The following is a 20,609-nucleotide window of genomic DNA, read 5'->3' as shown; positions in this document are numbered from 1 at the left end:
TGGCTTCTAATGGAACAAGACTGGGGAGGTAAATAGGTAATACTAGTGAAAGGAGACCTCAATAGCAAAATCTGCCGGCACACATAATGATGGAATAAAATTGTACAAAATCCTCAATAAATTTCAATATTGATGCAACAGATACAGATAGTACCTGTACGTGGTTCAAAGGACACATACATCATAACAATAATTTAAACAAAAAAAGGAACAACAATTATATAGATCATATATCAATTTGCTCAAACAATGGAACATTTAACATTCTAAAACAGTCAATTTTTTGACATATGCTTACCTGTCTCCCTGAAAAACTCAGGCCTAAAGCCAAATCCCCAATGGGCCCCTTTTCTGATTTTGTACGTCAACACCGTTGCGGTCCGAGTTTGTAAATCTTAGAGCATCTCCAATCCAAAGCTAAAAGGCCTGTTATTTCTAAAATATAGTAAGGAGACTTCAAAATGGCTCTCCAATGCAATGCTAAAAGGGCTGCCAATTTTTAACTTTGCCAAAAGTTTTGCCAATTGTAGCTTGTGTTACCTAGACTCGTCGTTTCCGGCGAGGGTGTCCGTGTCGACACGACACGACACCAACATGGACTCGGGGTCCGATCTTGTACGGTCAAGATCGGACATGGCCATTGAAGAAAACCCTTGTTTCAGTGGTCGGAAATTATGGTCGAAAATTTCTGGTTTCATCGCGTTTTCAGGAAGAGGTTTTGGAGAAGATGAGGGTTCTTCACGCGTTGGTTTTGCATAGAAACCTACCCTATTTGGAGCGTCACTTGACACCACTCACGCGAGCCTGTCATTGTCGAGAAACATAATAGAGTGTGTGTATATATATATATGGTAGTATATATATATATATGATTGTATTATAAATATCTATATATATATAATTATTTAGTGGGTTACCAGTTGTAACCCACTAACCATGTACATGTTGACCATGTACACGTGGACCGACATAAAAAAAACAGGTGTAATTTTACATTTTTGACCTTATAATTTATGATGGAAAAATTAGAAAAGATTGGGTAGGATTCAGTTATAGGATTTTTGTTCTTTCTTCCTCTTGTGTGTGATTGTGTGTATACATATCTATGGTATTCTTTTTTTTCGATTTTTTTTTTTTTTTTTTGACAAGAATGACCTAATTTATTACTCTTCTTATATTTGTAAGTTAATACAATTATGTAATTTTGTACTCATGAAAAATCTTTTCCCCAGTTTTATTTTATTTTTTGTTTTTCCCTTTATGTTTTTTTCAGAGTTCATATTGCCGGCCAGTCGTGCAAGAAACACTGTGAGATCACCATCGCCCAGGGAGCATTGTAAGAGGGATTCATTGGATTCGGCCGGACTCAATATTTTAATTCTAACTTCTCACCGGAATCTGTGGATTCCGACCGGAATCATTCTTATTAAACATGGAGTAGTAAAATAAACTATGAGAAATTTGAGTTCCATTGATTCCAATTTGAATCCATGATTAATTTAGTTTGATTTTGAAATTATTGAGTTCATAAAATTACAACAATGAATGTAAATAAAAATAAAAAATAAAAAAAAAATAAAAATAAAACTTTGAAGAGAAAAAAATTATGATTTAATTGACTAAAGGGAAATAGGAATGTAACTTTTTTTTTTAAGAAAAAAGGAAATTATAGGAATTTGAAGAGTAAAAGAAGGAAAAAAAAAAAAAAGGAAATAAGAAATAATTTTAGTAAATGAAGATTTTAGATACAAAGGACCATAAGTAAAAGATCAAATTATGATTTAATTGACGAAAGGGAAATAGGAATGTAACTTTTTTTTTAAGAAAAAAGGAAATTATAGGAATTTGAAGAGTAAAAGAAGGGGAAAAAAAAAAAAAAGGAAATAAGAAATAATTTTAGTAAATGAAGATTTTAGATATAAAGGACAATAATTAAAAGATCAAATTATGATTTAATTGACCAAAGGGAAATAGGAATGTAACCTTTTTTTTTTTTTTTTTTTAAGAAAAAAGGAAATTATAGGAATTTGAAGAGTAAAAGAATAGGAAAAAAAAAAGGAAATAAGAAATAATTTTAGTAAATGAAGATTTTAGATATAAAGGACAATAATTAAAAGAACAAATTATGATTTAATTGACGAAAGGGAAATAGGAATGTAGCCCTTTTTTTTTTTTGAAGAAAAAAGGAAATTATAGGGATTTGAAGAGTAAAAGAAGGGGGGGGGGGGGGGGGGAAAGGAAATAAGAAATAATTTTAGTAAATGAAGATTTTAGATATAAAGGACAATAATTAAAAGATCAGACTTATTTGCTTTGACTTTTCAAAATGGATGACTAATATAGGAAATCTAAAAATAATGTTGTCTAAAATAATAAAAGGTTTTTCCCATAATTAAATCTCATAAATCCATTAAAAAGGGTAAATAAATACTCATGCATTTTTTATATAACTTTCATATAAAAAATATTGAAAGTAAACTAATTTCACATTAATTACTAATCATGTTTGAGGTTTATAAATATTCTAAAAAATATTATATACATTATATTTAAATTAATTAACTTTTTATCCCATATTTAAAGCTCGTATCTTACCCACTCACTTATTGCTAAGAAAATTATATAATTTTCTTATTACTCATTAATCATGTTTAAGGGTATAAATATCCTACAAAAAAATTTAAATTTATATTACTTAAGTTTCTTTTCTATTTAAATCTCACATACCCATTTATTAGTAAAATAATTATATAAATAATTACACATTAAATTATTTATTTTGTTTACAAAAATATTAGAATAAAATTAAGTATTTAACTAAAAAAAAGCTTATATTTAAGTATTTAACTATATAATTCACATTGAATTATATTTGTCCTAATTAAACACATTGAATTATATTTGTCCTAATTAAACACATTGAATTAAGGAAGCTTTGGGAAAAAAATAAAAAAATTAAGGAGGTTATAATAGTATAGTAATCCTACATGACTATATAATTAAGGATAGTGATAGATGGACCGATAATTTTGGCAGAATATACATGGCAATCCAGGTAAGCAACTTTAACAATTAAAAAAAGGAAAGAAAATAAAAGGGGAAACAATATATGCATCCACAAATTCATCTTTCCCAGGCTGTCATTCTAAGCTAAGTATCTGATAGTTATCAAATCTCTCCCTCTTTGTTTCGTCTCTTCAAACAATATTTCTTACCTTTTGATTTTTAAAGTATGGTTGCAATTTCATATCATATATCATATTCTTATATATTTATATATATTGTATCATATGTGTAATTTTTTTTTTTAAGGTAAATATGTGTATTTATTTATTTGATTATATTGTTCATTCACAGTCTTTAAAAAAATTTCAAAGAGATATTAGAGAGAGAAATAGAATGAGAAAAAGAAAGAAAGGAGAGAGAAGAGATGAGAGAGAGAGAGATGAAAATGGCTTAGCTGGTTGAAATGACATATGAGAGAGTAATCGGTCAAATACTTCGATTGAAATATCATTTTTCTATAATTAAATACATGAAATTAAGAAGGCTACACTAATATAGTGATCCTATTTCCTATATAACTATATAATTTAACACGTGTAATTAAAAATCTCACACTAATATAGTGATCTATATATAACTATATAATTAAACGCATTGAATTATGGAGGCTATATATACTAGTATAGTGATTCTATATAATTATATAATTTAACACATGTAATTATATGATTTATATCTATATAATGAAACACATTGAATTAAGGAGGTTATACTATTAGTATAGTGATCATTATATATATATATATATATATATATATATATAATGATCGATCCTATATAACTATGTAATTAAATAAGGCTTAATTTAATTACTAATTAATTATAATTTAAGTTGTTAATTACATGAATGTAGTCATTCTCATAAGAACTAGTAATTCAATACGAACTAGTAGTTCCATAGCAACTAATTACAACCTTCGGTAGTCATATCATCAAATTGGAGGCTGAGAAGATTTTTTTGCATACAATGATACAAGTTATGTACAAGTGTACAACTGACAAGGTTTTATATATTGCAAAAAATACCATATTGGAGGCGGGAGTTTCTTTTGCATTTAATGCATACAAGACAAGGGTTTGAAAAGTTGAAATCCAATGTATATGTGGCTGTGGCCCGTGGGTTTGGTGGAGTGCATGGAGATTGGAGACGATGGAGTGTTAGACTCATTATACTCTACCAAACTCTTATTTCTCGGACACCACATCTCTCTCATTTGCTGAAAGTCAGATAAACATTGAGCTTCAACAACAATAATCTCATCTGCAAAACGGAAGAAGAACAGGTATATACTCAAATCAAATGGTTGGTTTTTTATTCCTCTAAGTATTTTTTGATTTCAACAATAATCTCATCTTCAAATAGGGAACAAAAACACGTTTATACTCAAATCAATTGGCTGGTTTTTATTCCTCAAACTTTGAGCTTCAACAAAAATCTCATCTACAAATAGGGAACAAGAACAGGTATATACTCAAATCTATTGGCTGGTTTTTATTCCTCAAGTATTTTTTGATTTTAAGTTTCAAAGTAATGGCCGGACTGCCAAGTTGGTGCTGCTAAGTTGTTAACATACATCTGAAGTATTTCGTATTTTCTCATTCTCTTGTTGGTGCTGCTAAGTTGTTGCTCCCTTAATGCATCAGTAATATACTAACAAATTAAAAATTACATTTAGTGTGTAGAATTATATTTATTGCTTATGTGTACTTTGTTTATTTTTTTTATTACTTTGTATACATTCTTTATTTTCTAGATGTCTGCCAAAAGGAAAGGGAAGGTAAACCTAAGACCATCAAAAGCTCAAAGAACTGAATTTGATGACAAACCACTATGGAATCATGTGAAAGTTCTTAGCCTACCAACACGTGGAGGTGGAAATAAAAATTGGTGTTGCAATTATTGCAACAAAAAGGTTATAGGATCATATTCAAAAGTCAAGGGTCATTTATTGAAGATTCCTAATCAAGGGGTTGAAGCTTGCAAGTCTATAAGCAATGATGTATTTGAAGCACTAAAGAAGGAACATGTGCAATCTGAAAGCAAAAGGGCACAACAGGAATTGAATGTGAGAAAGAAGGAAGAGTATTTATCATTGCCTGAAGGATCAGATTTATTGCAATGCAAAAAAAAAGAAAGGGATTAGCTCCAGGAGGTCTAGAAAATTCATTTAATGTAGCACAAAGAGATGAAGCAGATAAACAGGCTGCTAGCATGTTCTACGCATCTGCCTTATCCTTCAACTTCGCAAGGTGCCCTCACTTCAGAAAATATTCACTCACATTAGCCAATAGCAAGTTATCTGGCTATACACCTCCAACATTCAACAGATTACGAACAACATTGCTGGCCCAAGAGAAGGCACATATTAATCGAAAGCTCCAATCGATAAAAGATAGCTGGAAAAAGAAAGGCATGTCCCTTTGTTTAGATGGGTGGTCCGATAGACAAAGGAGGCCACTAATAAATGTAACGGCTATATCAGTAGGTGGTGCTATGTTCTTGAAGGCAGTTGATGCAAGTGGCAACATAAAAGAAGCTGAGTATGTAACAAATTTGTTTATACCAGTGATCAAAGATGTGGGAGAACACAATGTTGTTTAGATCATTACTGATAATGGGAGTAACTTTAAGGCTGCTGGGGGTATAATTGAGAGTACATATCCTCACATCTTTTGGACTCCATGTGTTGTGCATTGCCTAAATTTGGCACTAAAAAGCATTTGTGAACTATCTGAAACCTCACCTCAATATACTCATTGTAAATGGATTATTGATTTGGTGAGTAGTGTTCAAAATATAAGAAATTTCATTGTTAACCATGGCATGGTACTCTCAATTTTCAATACTTACTTGGAATTGGGTTTACTAAGGGTAGCGGAAACAAGATTTGCATCAAGCATAATCATGGCAAAACGTTTGAAAGAAGTGAAGGATGCACTTGAGAAGATGGTGATGGATCCAACTTGGAGAAGGCTTCTAAAAAGAGATGGAAAGTCAGCAATTGAAATCAAGGCTAGGGAAGTTAAAAAATGCATTGTGAGTGACAGTTGGTGGGATGACTTGGAATATCTCTTGGAATTTACTGAACCTATTGTTGATTTTTTAAGGTTAGAAGACACTGATGCCCCTGTTCTCCATTTGATTTATGATATGTGGGACACAATGATTGAGAAAGTTAAATTCAGAATATTTGCTCATGATAAACAAGATATGCTGACTGGCCAATCAAATTTCTTTGATGTCATTCACAATATATTGGAAACAAGATGGAATAAAAGCAACAATCCACTGCATTGTATGGCTCATTTATTGGTTTCTAAGTACTACACTGAAGCTTGGATTAGAGGTGGAAGTGATGGAGTTCCACGGCTCTTACCACATGAAGATCAAGAGGTCTCTTTGAATAGAAGTAAATGTTTCAAACAATTATTTAGCAATCAAGATGATCTTTGGAAAGTTTATATTGAATATGGAGCTTTTTTAAGTGGATCCGGTTACTTCAATGAGCCTCATGTTATTGATGCAAAATTGTATGAGGAACCAATTTCATGGTGGGCAAATCATGGTTCTTTAACACCAATGTTACAAGCTTTAGCATTCAAGCTTCTTTCACAGCTTGCATCATCATCTTGTTGTGAAAGAAATTGGAGTACATATTCTCTTATTCAAAGCTTCAAAAGAAATAGATTGACTACAAGTAGAGCTGATGATTTGGTCTTTGTACATTGCAACCTCCGTCTCATGTCAAGAAAGAAGAATGAATACAAACTACTTAATGAATTTTTTTTTTTTTTTTACATCAATGTTAATTTATTTTGTTTAATAGGTGGTGATAAGTTTGATATTGATGGTAATACTCTTGGGGAACTTGCTGAACTTTCCATCAATGAGCCAGAGTTAGAGCTTATAACATTTGATGATGCATTTGAAGAAGGGCAAGAGGCTGTCTTAGGGGCTGAAGTTAAACCACTTGAAGAATTCCAACAAGGAATGATGGATTGAAGAAAAAGAAATGAAGCAGTTCAAAGATAAAAGAACCATACCTTGGCTTTTGAGTTTTGATTTTTGCTTTTCTAGTTTAATTTTTTGAGTTGTTGAACTTAAATGTTGTCTTGTTTCCAAGTTGCCAACTTGTCTGTTACTCTGTTAGTAACTTAGTACTTGGGTCAGTGCTTGGTAATAATGTAATAGTATACTTTGAATGTGTCTATGACTTTATGATATAAATTATATAATTGTAGTTTAAACTTTGAACTTTTAAAGTCCTTAATTTACTCTTAACTTCTCAAGTCTTTAACAGGTGAAAGTGAATGATATACTCATTTAGGCATTTAGGCTATTTAGCAACCAGCAGGTATGCTTCTCTATCCTTATGCTTAACAATTTAGCATCTGTTTATTTTTTTTAATAAGTTCACAACATAAGATAAATTTCAATTTAATATTTCAGGTGCAAACTTGCAAAGTGCGGATTATGCAAGTGTGATTAGTGGTGATATACTGATATGTAATTGAAGGCTAAAGTCACTAAAGTATTCTGGTGCAGTGCAACTGTACAAGTGCAAGTGTGGGAATTTAGTATTCAGTATTCACAGAATCACAATAAAGTGATAAACCAATAAGGTACTTATAAGTTATAATTATATAATTTATATCATACTAAATTACTAATATACTGTCATGTATCATGCATTCATGTATGGTTGTATGCCTAACTGCCTATATATATGTCTTTAATACTCCAATATACTATTTTCTATGCCGTGTCCAAGTACCCGTGTCCGAGTTTTGGACACTTTTATTCCGTGTCCCCGTGTCCTATAATTTAATAGATAGATGGATTCGACCTCTAGACACGTACCCGAGTCCGTAAGAAATAGCTATTGCTATTTCAGAGAGAGAGAGAAAAAAAAAAAGAAAGAGGGAGGGAGGGGTTCTCAGATTTGGCATATATATATATATATTTTTTTAAAAAGATCATAAAAAATTTCACCAAATAATATTTAATTTGCAAAACAAGAATTACAGACCTTGATTAAAAAAGGTAAACAAAAATCGAACCTCTTTCTCAATGGGTTTGGTGAAGAGATTCTCGGCCTTTGATGTCAAGAAGGAAGAGAGCAGAGGTCGCCCTTGCCATGGATTAGTTGATTTAGAAAATAATTACAGAGAATTACAGAGCTTCATTAGTTGATTTAGAAAAAAAAATTAAATCAAAATCCATACATACAAGTTAGCAGTTGCAAAAAGAGAGAGAGGGAGGCAAACTTGAGAGGTGAGAGCCAACAACTGAAGCTTGCAAATGGCGAACCTGAACTGAAACAACGAGAGGAGGCAATTTCAGAGCTGAGAACGAGAATAGAGATGGAGGCGATTGGGGAGGCTGAAATGATTTGCCCTAAAAATATATATGGCTATTTGGGAGGCTGAAATGATTTGCCCTAAATATATATATATATTTAATAATAATATAATCAAATATATATAATATACATATATATATATATATATATATATATAATATAAATTTCCTAAAAAGAAAAAAGAATTATATAAAAAAAATTATATAATAATATAATCAAATAAATAAAATTTATACATATATATATATATATATATATTTTTTTTTTTGGGTCCTTTTTTGATCAAATATTTTAGATTTTTGATTCTTTTTAATTAAGTTTAATTTTAGTTTCCTTCTACTGTTTACAACTTGACTTGGAATGTGTCTAATATTAACATTACTGATGCAAATATATATGGCGGGAATGGTAGTTGAAAAAGAATAGTGGTTGTGTTAAAAATTAGCATTTTTATCATTGGAGCAGAATTGTTAAAATATAGCATTTTGACACTGTAGCACTGTCAAAATATAGATTTGGTATTCGAATTTGGCATTTTTGCATGGGAGATGCTCTAAGTATGAATATGATCGAGCCGTCCGGTCAAAACTTTGAGACACCGCGTGTTTGTCATTGACCGGGATAGTTTTGACTTTTGAGGCTATTGATTACCTTATTTGGGCTGGGATTTTGTGTAGGGTAGGGTTTCAATATTTATGTAAATTGATGACAATATCATAAAATATTCTGTTTAATTTGATTGTGCACTCTATATTATTTTTTATTTTTAATCTATTTGTAGGTTTAATTTGTAATTTATTATTTTTTCTATTAAAAAAATAAAATTTCAGATTTTGATTCTTTTTCTTTTTGAAAACTAATTTTTGTTTTTTAGTTAATATACTTTTCAATATATATTTTATGGAATTTCAAACTTTGAAATTAGATATAAAAAATGATGTATTTAATAAATCATGTGATATTATGTATTACGTATTTAAGAAAATGTGAATTACAGTGAAATACATTTTCAAATTTAGGTTAAGTAAAAATCTAATTGATATTTTTGTCAAATATAAATTGATAAATTTGTGCTCTTATATATAAATCCACAGTTTAGCGACTACCCAAAATACACAGTTTATTGACCTTAAAGGATCTCTGGTAAATCAAAATAATAAAAAATAAAGACAAATGTGCATTATAGTTTGGCCTTGAAGGATCTCTGGTAAATCAAAATAATCAAAAATAAAGACAAATGTCCATTATTCCCTCATGATTAAGAATTATTCACTATAGCACTCGTAAATAAAAATTGCTGCAACGGTTATCGTAATACATGTAGTTTTGAATCCTCCACTTGATGACCGTGACAAGCCACCATATAGAAACCAACATTTACATTCGTTTAGATAAAATGCTCAATTCTACACAGAATATGAACAATGTATCTGATTATGTAAACTGATGATTTATATCTCCTATTCTACTCCCTCAATGCATCTAAATCATCCTAACATAATGAGTGCACACTTAATTCATTTCTCAAAGTGATACAAGCATTCCCTGCTGCACAATATCAGATTTATTTAAATATTAATCACTATCCATAAGGCGACTTTGCAGAGCATACAATCCCAAAAATACAATCGTATGGAACAAATTTTGCATCTTCAATAAGACACGAGTCACACGACCCATCCTGTTTGAATCTACTGCACGCACCATCCATGTCAGATGAACTTTTCCAATTAATTTATTTGCAAAATCATCGCCAATAATCATCCTCAATTTTGGACAGTCTCTAATTCTCTGAGCAATGTAATGGACATTGTTCATCATGAACAAATGAGCATCTTCATAGTTCTCGGACTTGACATTCAATTTGCATACTAAAATCTCAATGATCCAAATTAAATGGAGTGCCAATGGAGTTTGTCCCTCGACTTCTATAAATTCCATATCAATGGTCGTCTTATCATCGTCGGAATATTTCAAATCTGTTGATGGCTTAGATACAATCAATGAAGTTAAGGATTGCTTGTAATCAGAGATGCGAGTAATATAGTCCATCACATACCTAGTCAAGCTGTGAATAGTTTCATCTGGAATCAGATTCGCTGACGACTCATGACACAAATCATTCTCCAGTTGCAATAGACTCCTTCTTACTGCATCCGCGAGCCTTAAAAGTATCTCAACAGCCCGGATTCGAAAGGGCGATTCAACAACCTCAATTTCAATAGGTTCTGTTGACTTTGATTGAAAAAGATTGTTCAGCTCCGGCATAAGATCCAACAACGCCTCATGGAGGTCTAAAAATTTGAACCTCTCCGGTGATCGAAGACTACTACTTATCACTTCTACAAAGTCAAATAATTGAACCATGACATCTCTAACTATTTCAATAAAACAGAAATCAACTACGAGAGTTCCATGACTTTGAAAGATTTGGTCACAGAGTTGCTTTTCTTTGGGAAAGAAAATTTGAACACAAAACTTGGCTGCACGTATCCACTGTTTGATCTTCACCTCCAACACATCCCACACCAACCTCCAGACAGCTTGAATGCTCAATTTCTCGATGCCAAGACGTTGAAAACACAAGTAGACTGTACCCTTCCTTACTCTCCCGTAAACCTCAACGCACTGAACAAAGTCCATCCTTTCAGCAAGACTCTGGAGATCATTGATTTCTTCTTCAGATGGGATAATATCATAGTCTAAGTAATCATCTTCAACTAATTCATAGCTAACACTATCATCACTTATTGAACTAGAACTAGTGGAATACCTTGCAGTGCTATGGCCGGTCCTGGTCAAGATGTAGCCAAACTCCTCCTCCAGCCGAACCATGGCTATCTTGATCGCGCTGTTGTAATCCGCCATTGTCATCAAAGATTCCATCCCGTCGTGGATCTCATCAACGGCCTGCAAGTACCAATTTATCTCATTGCGGTCTCCTCTGCCAAAGATCATTTTTCCTCTGGCTGCACTTGCATCTCATTGCAAAATGATCTTCGCGGCAGATTCATAAGCAGCCTCAACGTTTTCTGAAGTTCCCATTGCAAGACAAGCTTCAATTACACTTCAAGTTCTAATTCAGCAACTTATAAGAACTCAGAGAACAGGCGATTAATGGATATCCTTAAGTTATCATCTATATATGGTATTCTCTTATCGATAAAAGGAAAGGACTGGAAGAAGACTCAAGGAAGTTCCACGAAATCAAACTCATTTTTTCTTCAAGAGTTATTGCTGATAGTGAAAGAGGAACTACAAAGACCCCCTTCCTATTCACACCTTTCAACAGAACACAATTTAGTCTTTGAATGAAAATTGATGGACCCAGTCAATCATGGAAGGAAGAATAGGAGCAACTAGATCTACCAAATGCAAAGACAAATAAACAAAAAAATGCATAGAATGCAACCAATTAGAAAGCAGCACATTGAACTACACTCTACCAATAGATTTCATTGACCAATGCAAATAGTTTTTGATGACTGATATCGTGGATGAAGGAAAGAATCAAGATCTCGCTATATACAAAGATTAAAATTGTAAGAGCTATATAGAGATTGAAGTAAAACTTAATTGCAAACATTTCACCAACAAGGCATTAAGCTCATGGGCTGTACCACCTCGCTTCGCCAATGAAGAAGAGGTAGTGAAAGGCCAAATATTGAAATAGAGCATGCTGGTTGCAGTAGCTAAATTGTCAAAGGATCATCTGGTTAAGCTATAAATAGATTAAGTTGCTCGCTATCAAAGCAGATATAGGTACCTAGCACTTGGGGATCAGAGGACACAAAGACTCCTTTTTTTTTTTTTTCTTTTTTTCAAAATAGGGAACAACAGTTATAGTTCATACATCAATTTGATCAATCAATGGAACATTAAAACTTCCGAAGTCAATTTTTTCCCAAGCTAGGTTATTGTCGCTCATATCAAGTGACGTGTGATGTCAAAATTGAGTGTGTTTTTCAACTCTAAGGATTTTTTTCTGGATAGCATTTAATAATTTCCACTACATTTGGCTATTTTATTCATGTAGCTGAGTTGAACATGAAGAGCAAAGAATCAGAGATATTCTTTTCCCAATCCATTACAACTCAGTAAAAGTAAAAAGATTAAAACCACTACCATATGCTTACCTGCCTCTCCCAAAAAAATGATGCCAAAAGCCAGCCCCCAATAGGCCACTAAAGGCATAATCGAGCGGTGCAGATCAAAACCTTGAGGGACCCTGAGCTTGTCATTGATGGCTTAGACTGTAATTAACTAACCACATGCAGTAAGGGCCGGAGACTCATCTGGAGATTAAATCCAGCACCAAATCTGCAAAAATTGTTGGATCCCCCAAAAGCACACAAACTATTTTCATGAAGAGTATCTTCAGTGTCTTCCAAAACTCACATCCCCTTCCTGTTTGAATCAACTACAAGCCTCAGAGGCCAACAAATGACATGTAAACTGGGATCAGCTTGTCGATGCATCAAATGCCTTTTACAGTACTTCCTTTCACATTCTTCAACAATGGCTTTGAGGGTCTTGAACACCTCTCTGTTAGCACTCATTGACATCCCAGAAGAGCAGCACCCTCTGGTGCCTAGTTTTCTGTATGTCATACGAGACTTGATTCTCAATAGTAAAACTGCCATATAGTATTTAAGAAGTTCTCTTAATTCCTTTAACAAATCACGGCCAATCATCATCCGCATTTCTGGACAGCCTTTCTCTGAAAAATGTATAAAACATTGTCCACCACGAACAAAAAGAGCCAAGTCAACGTAATCATAGTGTTTGGACTTGACAGTCAATTTGTGTACTAAATTATGAATTATCCAAATTAAATGGAGTGCAAACGGGGTTTGGCCCTCAAATTCTACATAGTCCATATCAATAATCGTCTCATCATCCAAATATTTCAAATCTGTTTACAATTAACAAAGTTAAAGATTGTTTGTACTCGGAGATCCTAATGGTATAGTCCATCACATACCTAGTCAAGCTGTGAATAGTCCCACCCAGAACCAAAATTGTTGATTGCTAATGGCACATTTCTTTCTCTAGCTGCAATAGAGTCCCTCTGACTACTTCCTTGAGCTGAGAAAGTATCTCAACAGCCCGGATTCGAAAAGGTGACTCAGCAACCTTGATTTCAATAGGTTCCGCTGATTTTGATTGAAAAAGAACATCCACTTCCGGCAGAAGATCTGACAATGCTTCGTGGAGGTCTATAAATTTGAACAGCCTCTCTGGTGATAGACGACTAGTACCTATGGCATCCACAAAGTCAGATAACTGAACTGTGGCATCTCTAACTATTTCCGTAAGACAGAAATCAACTGCAACAGTTTGAAGACCTCCAAAGATTTGCTCACAGAGTTGTTTCTCTTTTGGAAAGAAAATTCGAACATAAAACTTGGCCGCACGTATCCAGTGTCTGATCTTCACCTCCAACACTTGCCACTCCAACCTCCAAATTTCTTAAATGCTCAATTTCTCGATGCCAAGGCGTTGAAAACACGCGTCCACTATATCCTTCCTTACTCTCCTGTAAACCTGAACGCACTGAACAGAATCCATCCTTTCAGCAATACTCTGGAGATCATTGATTTCTTCTTCAGATGGCACAATATCGTAGTCTAGGTAATCCTCTTCAAATAATTCATAGCTAATGCTATCAGTTACTGAACTCGAACAAGTTGAATAGCTCGGACTGATGTTGCCTGTCCCGGTCAGAATGTTGACAAACTCCTCCTCGAGCCGGGCCATGGCTTTCTTGAGCACACTGTTGGCCTTGCTTGTCATCATCAGGCACAGTCGTTAATTCCATCCAGCAGCGGATCTCATCAATGGCTCGCAAGTACTGATTTATCTCATTGTGATCTTCTCCATCAAACATCATGTGTCCTCTCGTAGCACTTACATCCCATTGCAAAATTATCTTCACAGCTGACTCGAATGAAGCCACAACATTGTCTGGAGTTTCCATTGTAAGAGCAGTTTCAACTATGGTTCTGTGTTCTAATTCTTCAAATTATTTAAACTCAGAGAAATGGCAATGTATATGTAAGTTATAACCTGTGGTCTTGTCTCATTGGTAAAGGGAAAAGAATGGAAACAAGACTACAGAGTTTGCAAGAAAGATTCTAGGAAAGAGTGGAGAAAATGAATAGTGAACAAGAGATTTTGTCAGCATCTAATAAAAAGGGAACAAGGTTTTTTAATTTTTTATTTTGGTAAATAAAAAGGAACAAAGATGTTTTTCTTGTTTAATTGTGACCTTTTTATTATCAAATACACAAGCAAATGTTCTGTTCCCAAATACTAATTAACCAGTTTGTAGGGGAAAGATAGAAGAATGGAATAAATTTAAGGTAAGACAAAAATGAAGCTTTTTCTTGTATGGTTTGGTTGAAGGATAATGTAGTTTAATACTTCATTATAACAATCAAATAGAAGTGAAAAGTAGGGGTATAAGTATTACTAAAACTAAAACTAACAACAAAGAGAGAATGTAAGAAAAGTTTGATGATATTTGATTAAAAAGCATTAGGCAAAGCACAAATATTACTCCAGTTCAAAAAAAAAAAAAAAAAAAACTGTAATGACCCGAAAAGATACCAAAATAATAATAAAAATCTATAAAAATTTTGGCATGACCTCCGCAGAAAATGTCCCTCAACAACCTGTTGAAATACAAAAAAAATAAATGCAGTGGCCTCACTGGGCCTTAAATCTAACTTATCATGTCCCAACGCACAATTCAGATATTATACTACATTCCCAAAATAGTTACATACATATAAAAGTCTCGTTCCTCCATCTCATCCAAACATGGAACCCACTTAAGTTTCATCAAATTACAGTCCATAAAATATAGCTAGAATTAAAAGTCCATAGCTAACAACATTATACTAATTAAACTAAAGTATCACAAGGTAGTTAATATTACATTTACAAAATAGTAGAGTCTAATACAAAAGATAACAAAATAGAATGGGTTTTTAAGCTCATCTAAACCTGTGGTGGACCGTCGTCCGCCACCTCTTTTCCATATCCTGAAAAAATGTTAAAAATAAGGGGGTGAGCATAAGCTTAGTAAGAAGTCTCTAAGACACACTTCTTATGTCCCCGTGAATCCATACAATGAATACCCGTGAATCCATACAATGAATAGATAAAAAGTGAACGGGATCATGCCATCGGAAAACACCCATTCTCAACCACAATAACAAGTATATAACAAATATCAACCAATCACAAATTTACCACGATGTCATAAAGTGCAATGTTATGCAAATGTCACTCCCCATTTCCGAAACAATTCCGTTTCAACAATTAAACCGTTAGTGTAGTCCGACCTAAGGCACCTCCATGGCGTCACGAAAGGAAGGTTGGTTAATTATCCACGATCACAAAGCACCTCCAAGGCGTCGCATCCGGCCTAGTTAACTCAACTACATTCCCTTCTAGACTACACCAACATCACAGACCACTAGGCGCCTCCTAAGCGTCCGGTTTTCACAACACTTTTAGAAAATATTTTCCCCAAAATAATTTTATTTGTTCTAACAATTATTTTTCCCCTTTTCTCTTTCCCAATGGATGCATGAATACTTCATGCTTCAAATCATTAATTTAACTATATGTTTTCGCACATTTCCATTTACATTATCATCACAATTTAATGAAAATTTCTAAACATTCCTTTCCTTTATTTATTTATTTATTTATAACCATTGCATCCATTTTTCTTCAAGACAATAAATAAATAAATAATCATGAAAACATACAACACATCAAACACTAAGCATGCTCATTTACCGTAATGAAAATAGATATGTATATGAACTCAAATAACACAAGGAGCACAATTATCATTGTAATTACAAAGAACTACAACAACAACAAGTTAAGTAATTAAAATTTAGCATGCTTATAATCAAATTTAAGGGGAAAAATTCACCAAAGGCAAAGAAATTGTAGATTAGAACACCCCTACCTCAAATTGATGAAAACCCCCAATTTGAGCCCAAGAACCCTAGAATTTCGAACTCCTTGGAGTGCACCAAATGATGATTGGTTCCTATCAAATTGACAGCCTCGACGAGCTCAACAACTTTGCTTCACAATGTTCTACTAAATTTCAAAGGAATAGAGCTAGATCAAGCTTTGAATGGTGAAAGCAAAAATAAAACAAATATTTCAGAGAGAGAACATGGAAACTGCCGAGAGAGAGAATTAAAATGTGTATTTGTAATGGCCTTATGGCCTTTTTGATGTTTTTAATATAGTGGTGGGGCCCACTTTTTTTATTTCTTTTTCTTTTAACATTAATTATATATATATACATATATATCACAACATTACATTCTCCCCAACTTTAAAAGATTTCGTTCCCGAAATCAGGCCATACCTAAGAGAGAAAACAACTTTGGATACTTGGAGCGAATCTCCTGTTCGAGCTCCCAAGTAGCCTCCTCAACTCCATGATGCTTCCAAAGAACCTTTACCAACGATATCGTCTTTTTCCTCAACACCTTCTGTTGTGTGTCAAGAATCTGAACTGGTCCCTCCTCGTAGGAAACATCCTCATCAATGTCCACATCAACCCAACTCAAAATATGAGACGGATCTGGCTCGTACTTCCGTAGCATCGACACATGAAAGACATTATGAACCTTGTCCATATGTGGTGGCAATGCTAGTCTGTAGGCAACCTCTCCTACGCGGTCTAAGATCTCAAAAGGTTTAATAAATCGTGGCGACAACTTGCCACTCTTCCCGAACCTCATCAACCCCTTCCTTGGAGAAACTTGAAGAAAAACATGGTCTCCCACCTCAAATGATAGCGGTCGTCTCCGCCTATCTGCATAACTCTTCTGTCGGCTCTGAGCTGTAAGCAATCTCTGTCTGATCAGCTTAATCTTTTCGGTAGTGAGTACAATGTCGGGTCCAAAGGCGGTTGTCTTGCCCACCTCAGTCCAACAGACAGGAGACCTATAAGGTCTACCATACAATGCCTCAAATGGAGCCATCTGAATACTCGTCTGATAACTATTGTTGTAGGCAAACCCAATAAGTGGAAGGTGATGCTCCCAACTACCACCCAAGTTAAGTACACAGGCTCGAAGCATATCCTCCAAGATCTGGATGGTACGCTCCGACTGGCCGTCCGTCTGTGGATGAAATGCAGTACTAAGGTGCAACGCTGAGCCAAACATTGCTTGAAGTCCTTCCCAGAACTTCGAGGTGAACTTAGCATCCCTATCCGACACAATAGCCACTGGAATTCCGTGCAATCTCACAATCTCTTTCACATAAAGTACACCAAGTGTCTCTGCGTCATCTATTGCCTTAATAGGCAAGAAGTGAGCTGTCTTGGTCAATCTATCGATAATGACCCATACGGCTTCATTTCCCCTCCGTGACCTAGGAAGACCTGTCACAAAATCCATTGCAATCTCCTCCCATTTCCACTGCGCTACTGGCAACGGCTGCAATAAACCAGCTGGTCTCTGGTGCTCGGTTTTCACCTGCTGACAGGTAAGGCACTTAGCTACAAACTGTGCAACATCCTTCTTCATTCCATTCCACCAATACTGACGTCTCAGATTGTGATACATTTTGGTACCACCTGGATGAACTGCAAAGCGGGAAGTATGAAACTCCCGTAAGACGTCCTCACGACAAACTGTAGGAACAACCAACAAACCTTTAAACCGTAGACCTCCATCTGCATGTAAGGTCCAATCCTTCACGGTCTCGCCACTGGAGATCAAAGTGTAAATGGCATCCAAATCTGAATCCTGTCTCTGTGACTCAATCACTCGTCTAACAAGAGTGAGTTGAGCCACGAGAGTAAACAAGAATGCTGACTCACTGCCATTATCATCATCATCAAAACAATACAATCCCATTTCAGCCAAATCTTTCAGCATCTTCCATTTTCGAATGGCTAAACTAGCCAAAGTCCCACGAGATTTCCGGCTTAAAGCATCAGCTACCACATTTGCCTTGCCAGGATGATACTGTAAATCAAAGTTATAGTCTTTTAAGAATTCAACCCGTCGTCTCTGTCTGTTGTTCAAGTCCTTTTGGGAGAAAAGTTACTTGAGACTCTTGTGGTCCGAGAACATCTCAAATTTCTCACCATACAAATAGTGTCTCCAACACTTCAAAGCAAATACAACTACCGCTAACTCTAAGTCATGAGTAGGGTAATTAAGCTCGTGAGTCTTCAACTGTCGAGACCCATAAGCCACTACTCTATCATCTTGCATCAGTACACAACCCAAACCATCACGTAAGGCGTCACAATAGATCACATAACCCAAGCCACGCTCAGGTATCACTAACACCAGAGCCGTAGTCAACCTTGATTTTAACTCTTGAAAGGATGACTCACAGGCCTCATTCTATGCAAATTTGATCCCTTTCCTGGTCAATCTGGTCATAGGAGCTGCCAAACGGGAAAAATCCTTCACAAATCTCCGATAATAACCCGTTAGGCTAAGGAAACTCTGGATCTCAAAGACATTCTTAGGTTGCTCCCAACTCAAAACTACCTCTATTTTTGAAGGATCAACTGAAACCCCACCTTCCGAGACAACATCTCCCAAAAATTTCACCTCTTGTAGCCAAAACTTACACTTTCTAGACTTGGCGTACAAATGGTGCTCCCGTAGAATCTGCAACACTATACCCAAATGGACCTCGTGCTCCTCCCGACTCCGTGAATACACAAGAATATCATCCACGAAAACTACCACAAACTGATCCAAGTAGTCATGGAAGACACGGTTCATTAAATCCATGAATGCAGCCGGCGCATTGGTTAAACCAAAAGGCATAACAAGAAACTCGTAATGTCCATACCGCGTACGGAACGCGGTCTTTGGAATATCCTCCTCTCTAACCCGTAATTAATAATAGCCTGACCTCAAGTCAATCTTCGAAAAATAACTGGCTCCCCTCAACTGATCAAATAAATCATCTATCCTTGGGAAAGGATACTTGTTCTTGATGGTGGCATGATTCAATTTTCGGTAATCAATGCACAACCTCAAAAAACCATCTTTCTTCTTAGCGAACAAGACCGGTGCACCCTACGGTGACAAACTCGGTCGTATAAAGCATTTCACTCTTAAATCATCAAGTTGCTTTTTCAATTCTTCTAATTCAATCGGTGCCATATGATACGGTGCCATAGAGATTGGCGCGGTACCAGGCATCAAATCAATAGCAAATTCCACCTCTCGGTGTAGAGGCAACTTAGTCAAGTCCTCCGGAAACACATCCAAAAAATCACGCACAACCGCTTGATAATCAACCCCATAAAACTCAACGTCATCATCGGCGAAAAGACTAGCCAAGAAGAATGTCTGCCGATCTCGACCCCTAACACTATAAAATGAATGAGTGAGAGGATCACACCGATCTCCCATAAAACAGAAACAATCCCCATCCGGGGTACACACTGAAACTATGCCCCTGAAACAATCAATGACAGCTCTGAAGGATGACAACCAGTCCATCCCAAGAATGACGTCAAATCCCGTCATCTCGAGAAGGATGAGATCGAACTCAAGAACACGTTCGGCAATTGTGATGGAACAACTCCTACAAACTTTACTAAGAGCAACTGAACCCCCGATAGACGTGTCAACATAAAGCGGTTTGTCTAACTGACAGACCTCTAAACCCAATACCCGTACAAATGATGAAGTAATGAATGAATAAGAAGCACCGGAATCAAATAATACACGAGCCCAAGAATGGGACACAAGAAACATACCCCTGACAACTGAAGAACTAGATGGTGACTCGGCTGGAGTGAGTGCAAACACGCGACCCTGGGTTCTCTGCCCCTGGAAACTGCCTGCCTGATAGCCAGACTGCTGAGTAGGTGCACTCGAAGAAGCTCCCCTACCAGGTCGAGAACTCTGGGCTGACATAGCTGGCTGAGACGGCTGAGGTGATGGTGGTAGTCGAAACCCTGACTGAACTGTGGCAGACTGCATCTGCCTCTACTGTGAACCTCCACCTCTGCCCAAACCACTGCCCCGCTGTGGATAATCTTTCACCCTATGGCCCTGCTGGCCATACCTGAAACATCCACCAGACGCCACCTGAATCTGAGTACACTGGCACTTGTGATGCCCTGGCTGCCCACACTTGAAACAAATC

General features: G+C 35.4%; 2 protein-coding genes across 2 annotated transcripts; one reads left to right on the top strand and one right to left on the bottom strand.

The window, feature by feature from the left end:
* The first annotated feature begins 5,971 nt into the window (after nucleotides 1-5,971).
* Nucleotides 5,972-7,069, top strand: LOC132269927 (uncharacterized). Its single transcript, XM_059771146.1, has 2 exons — nucleotides 5,972-6,716; nucleotides 6,894-7,069. The coding sequence occupies exons 1-2, from the start codon at nucleotides 5,972-5,974 to the stop codon at nucleotides 7,067-7,069; spliced, it is 921 nt and encodes a 306-aa protein (XP_059627129.1).
* Nucleotides 7,070-10,004: 2,935 nt separating this feature from the next.
* Nucleotides 10,005-11,387, bottom strand: LOC132269925 (exocyst complex component EXO70B1-like). Its single transcript, XM_059771145.1, has one exon. It carries the CDS (start codon nucleotides 11,385-11,387, stop codon nucleotides 10,005-10,007), a length of 1,383 nt encoding a protein of 460 aa, XP_059627128.1.
* Between the last annotated feature and the right edge of the window lie 9,222 nt (nucleotides 11,388-20,609).

Source organism: Cornus florida, unplaced genomic scaffold (genome assembly GCF_030987335.1).
Source record: "Cornus florida cultivar Cherokee Brave unplaced genomic scaffold, ASM3098733v1 CherokeeBrave_3.0.0_Hap2_Chr08, whole genome shotgun sequence".
Classification (NCBI taxonomy): Eukaryota; Viridiplantae; Streptophyta; class Magnoliopsida; order Cornales; family Cornaceae; genus Cornus; species Cornus florida.
This window is presented reverse-complemented; position numbering and strand designations above follow the sequence as displayed.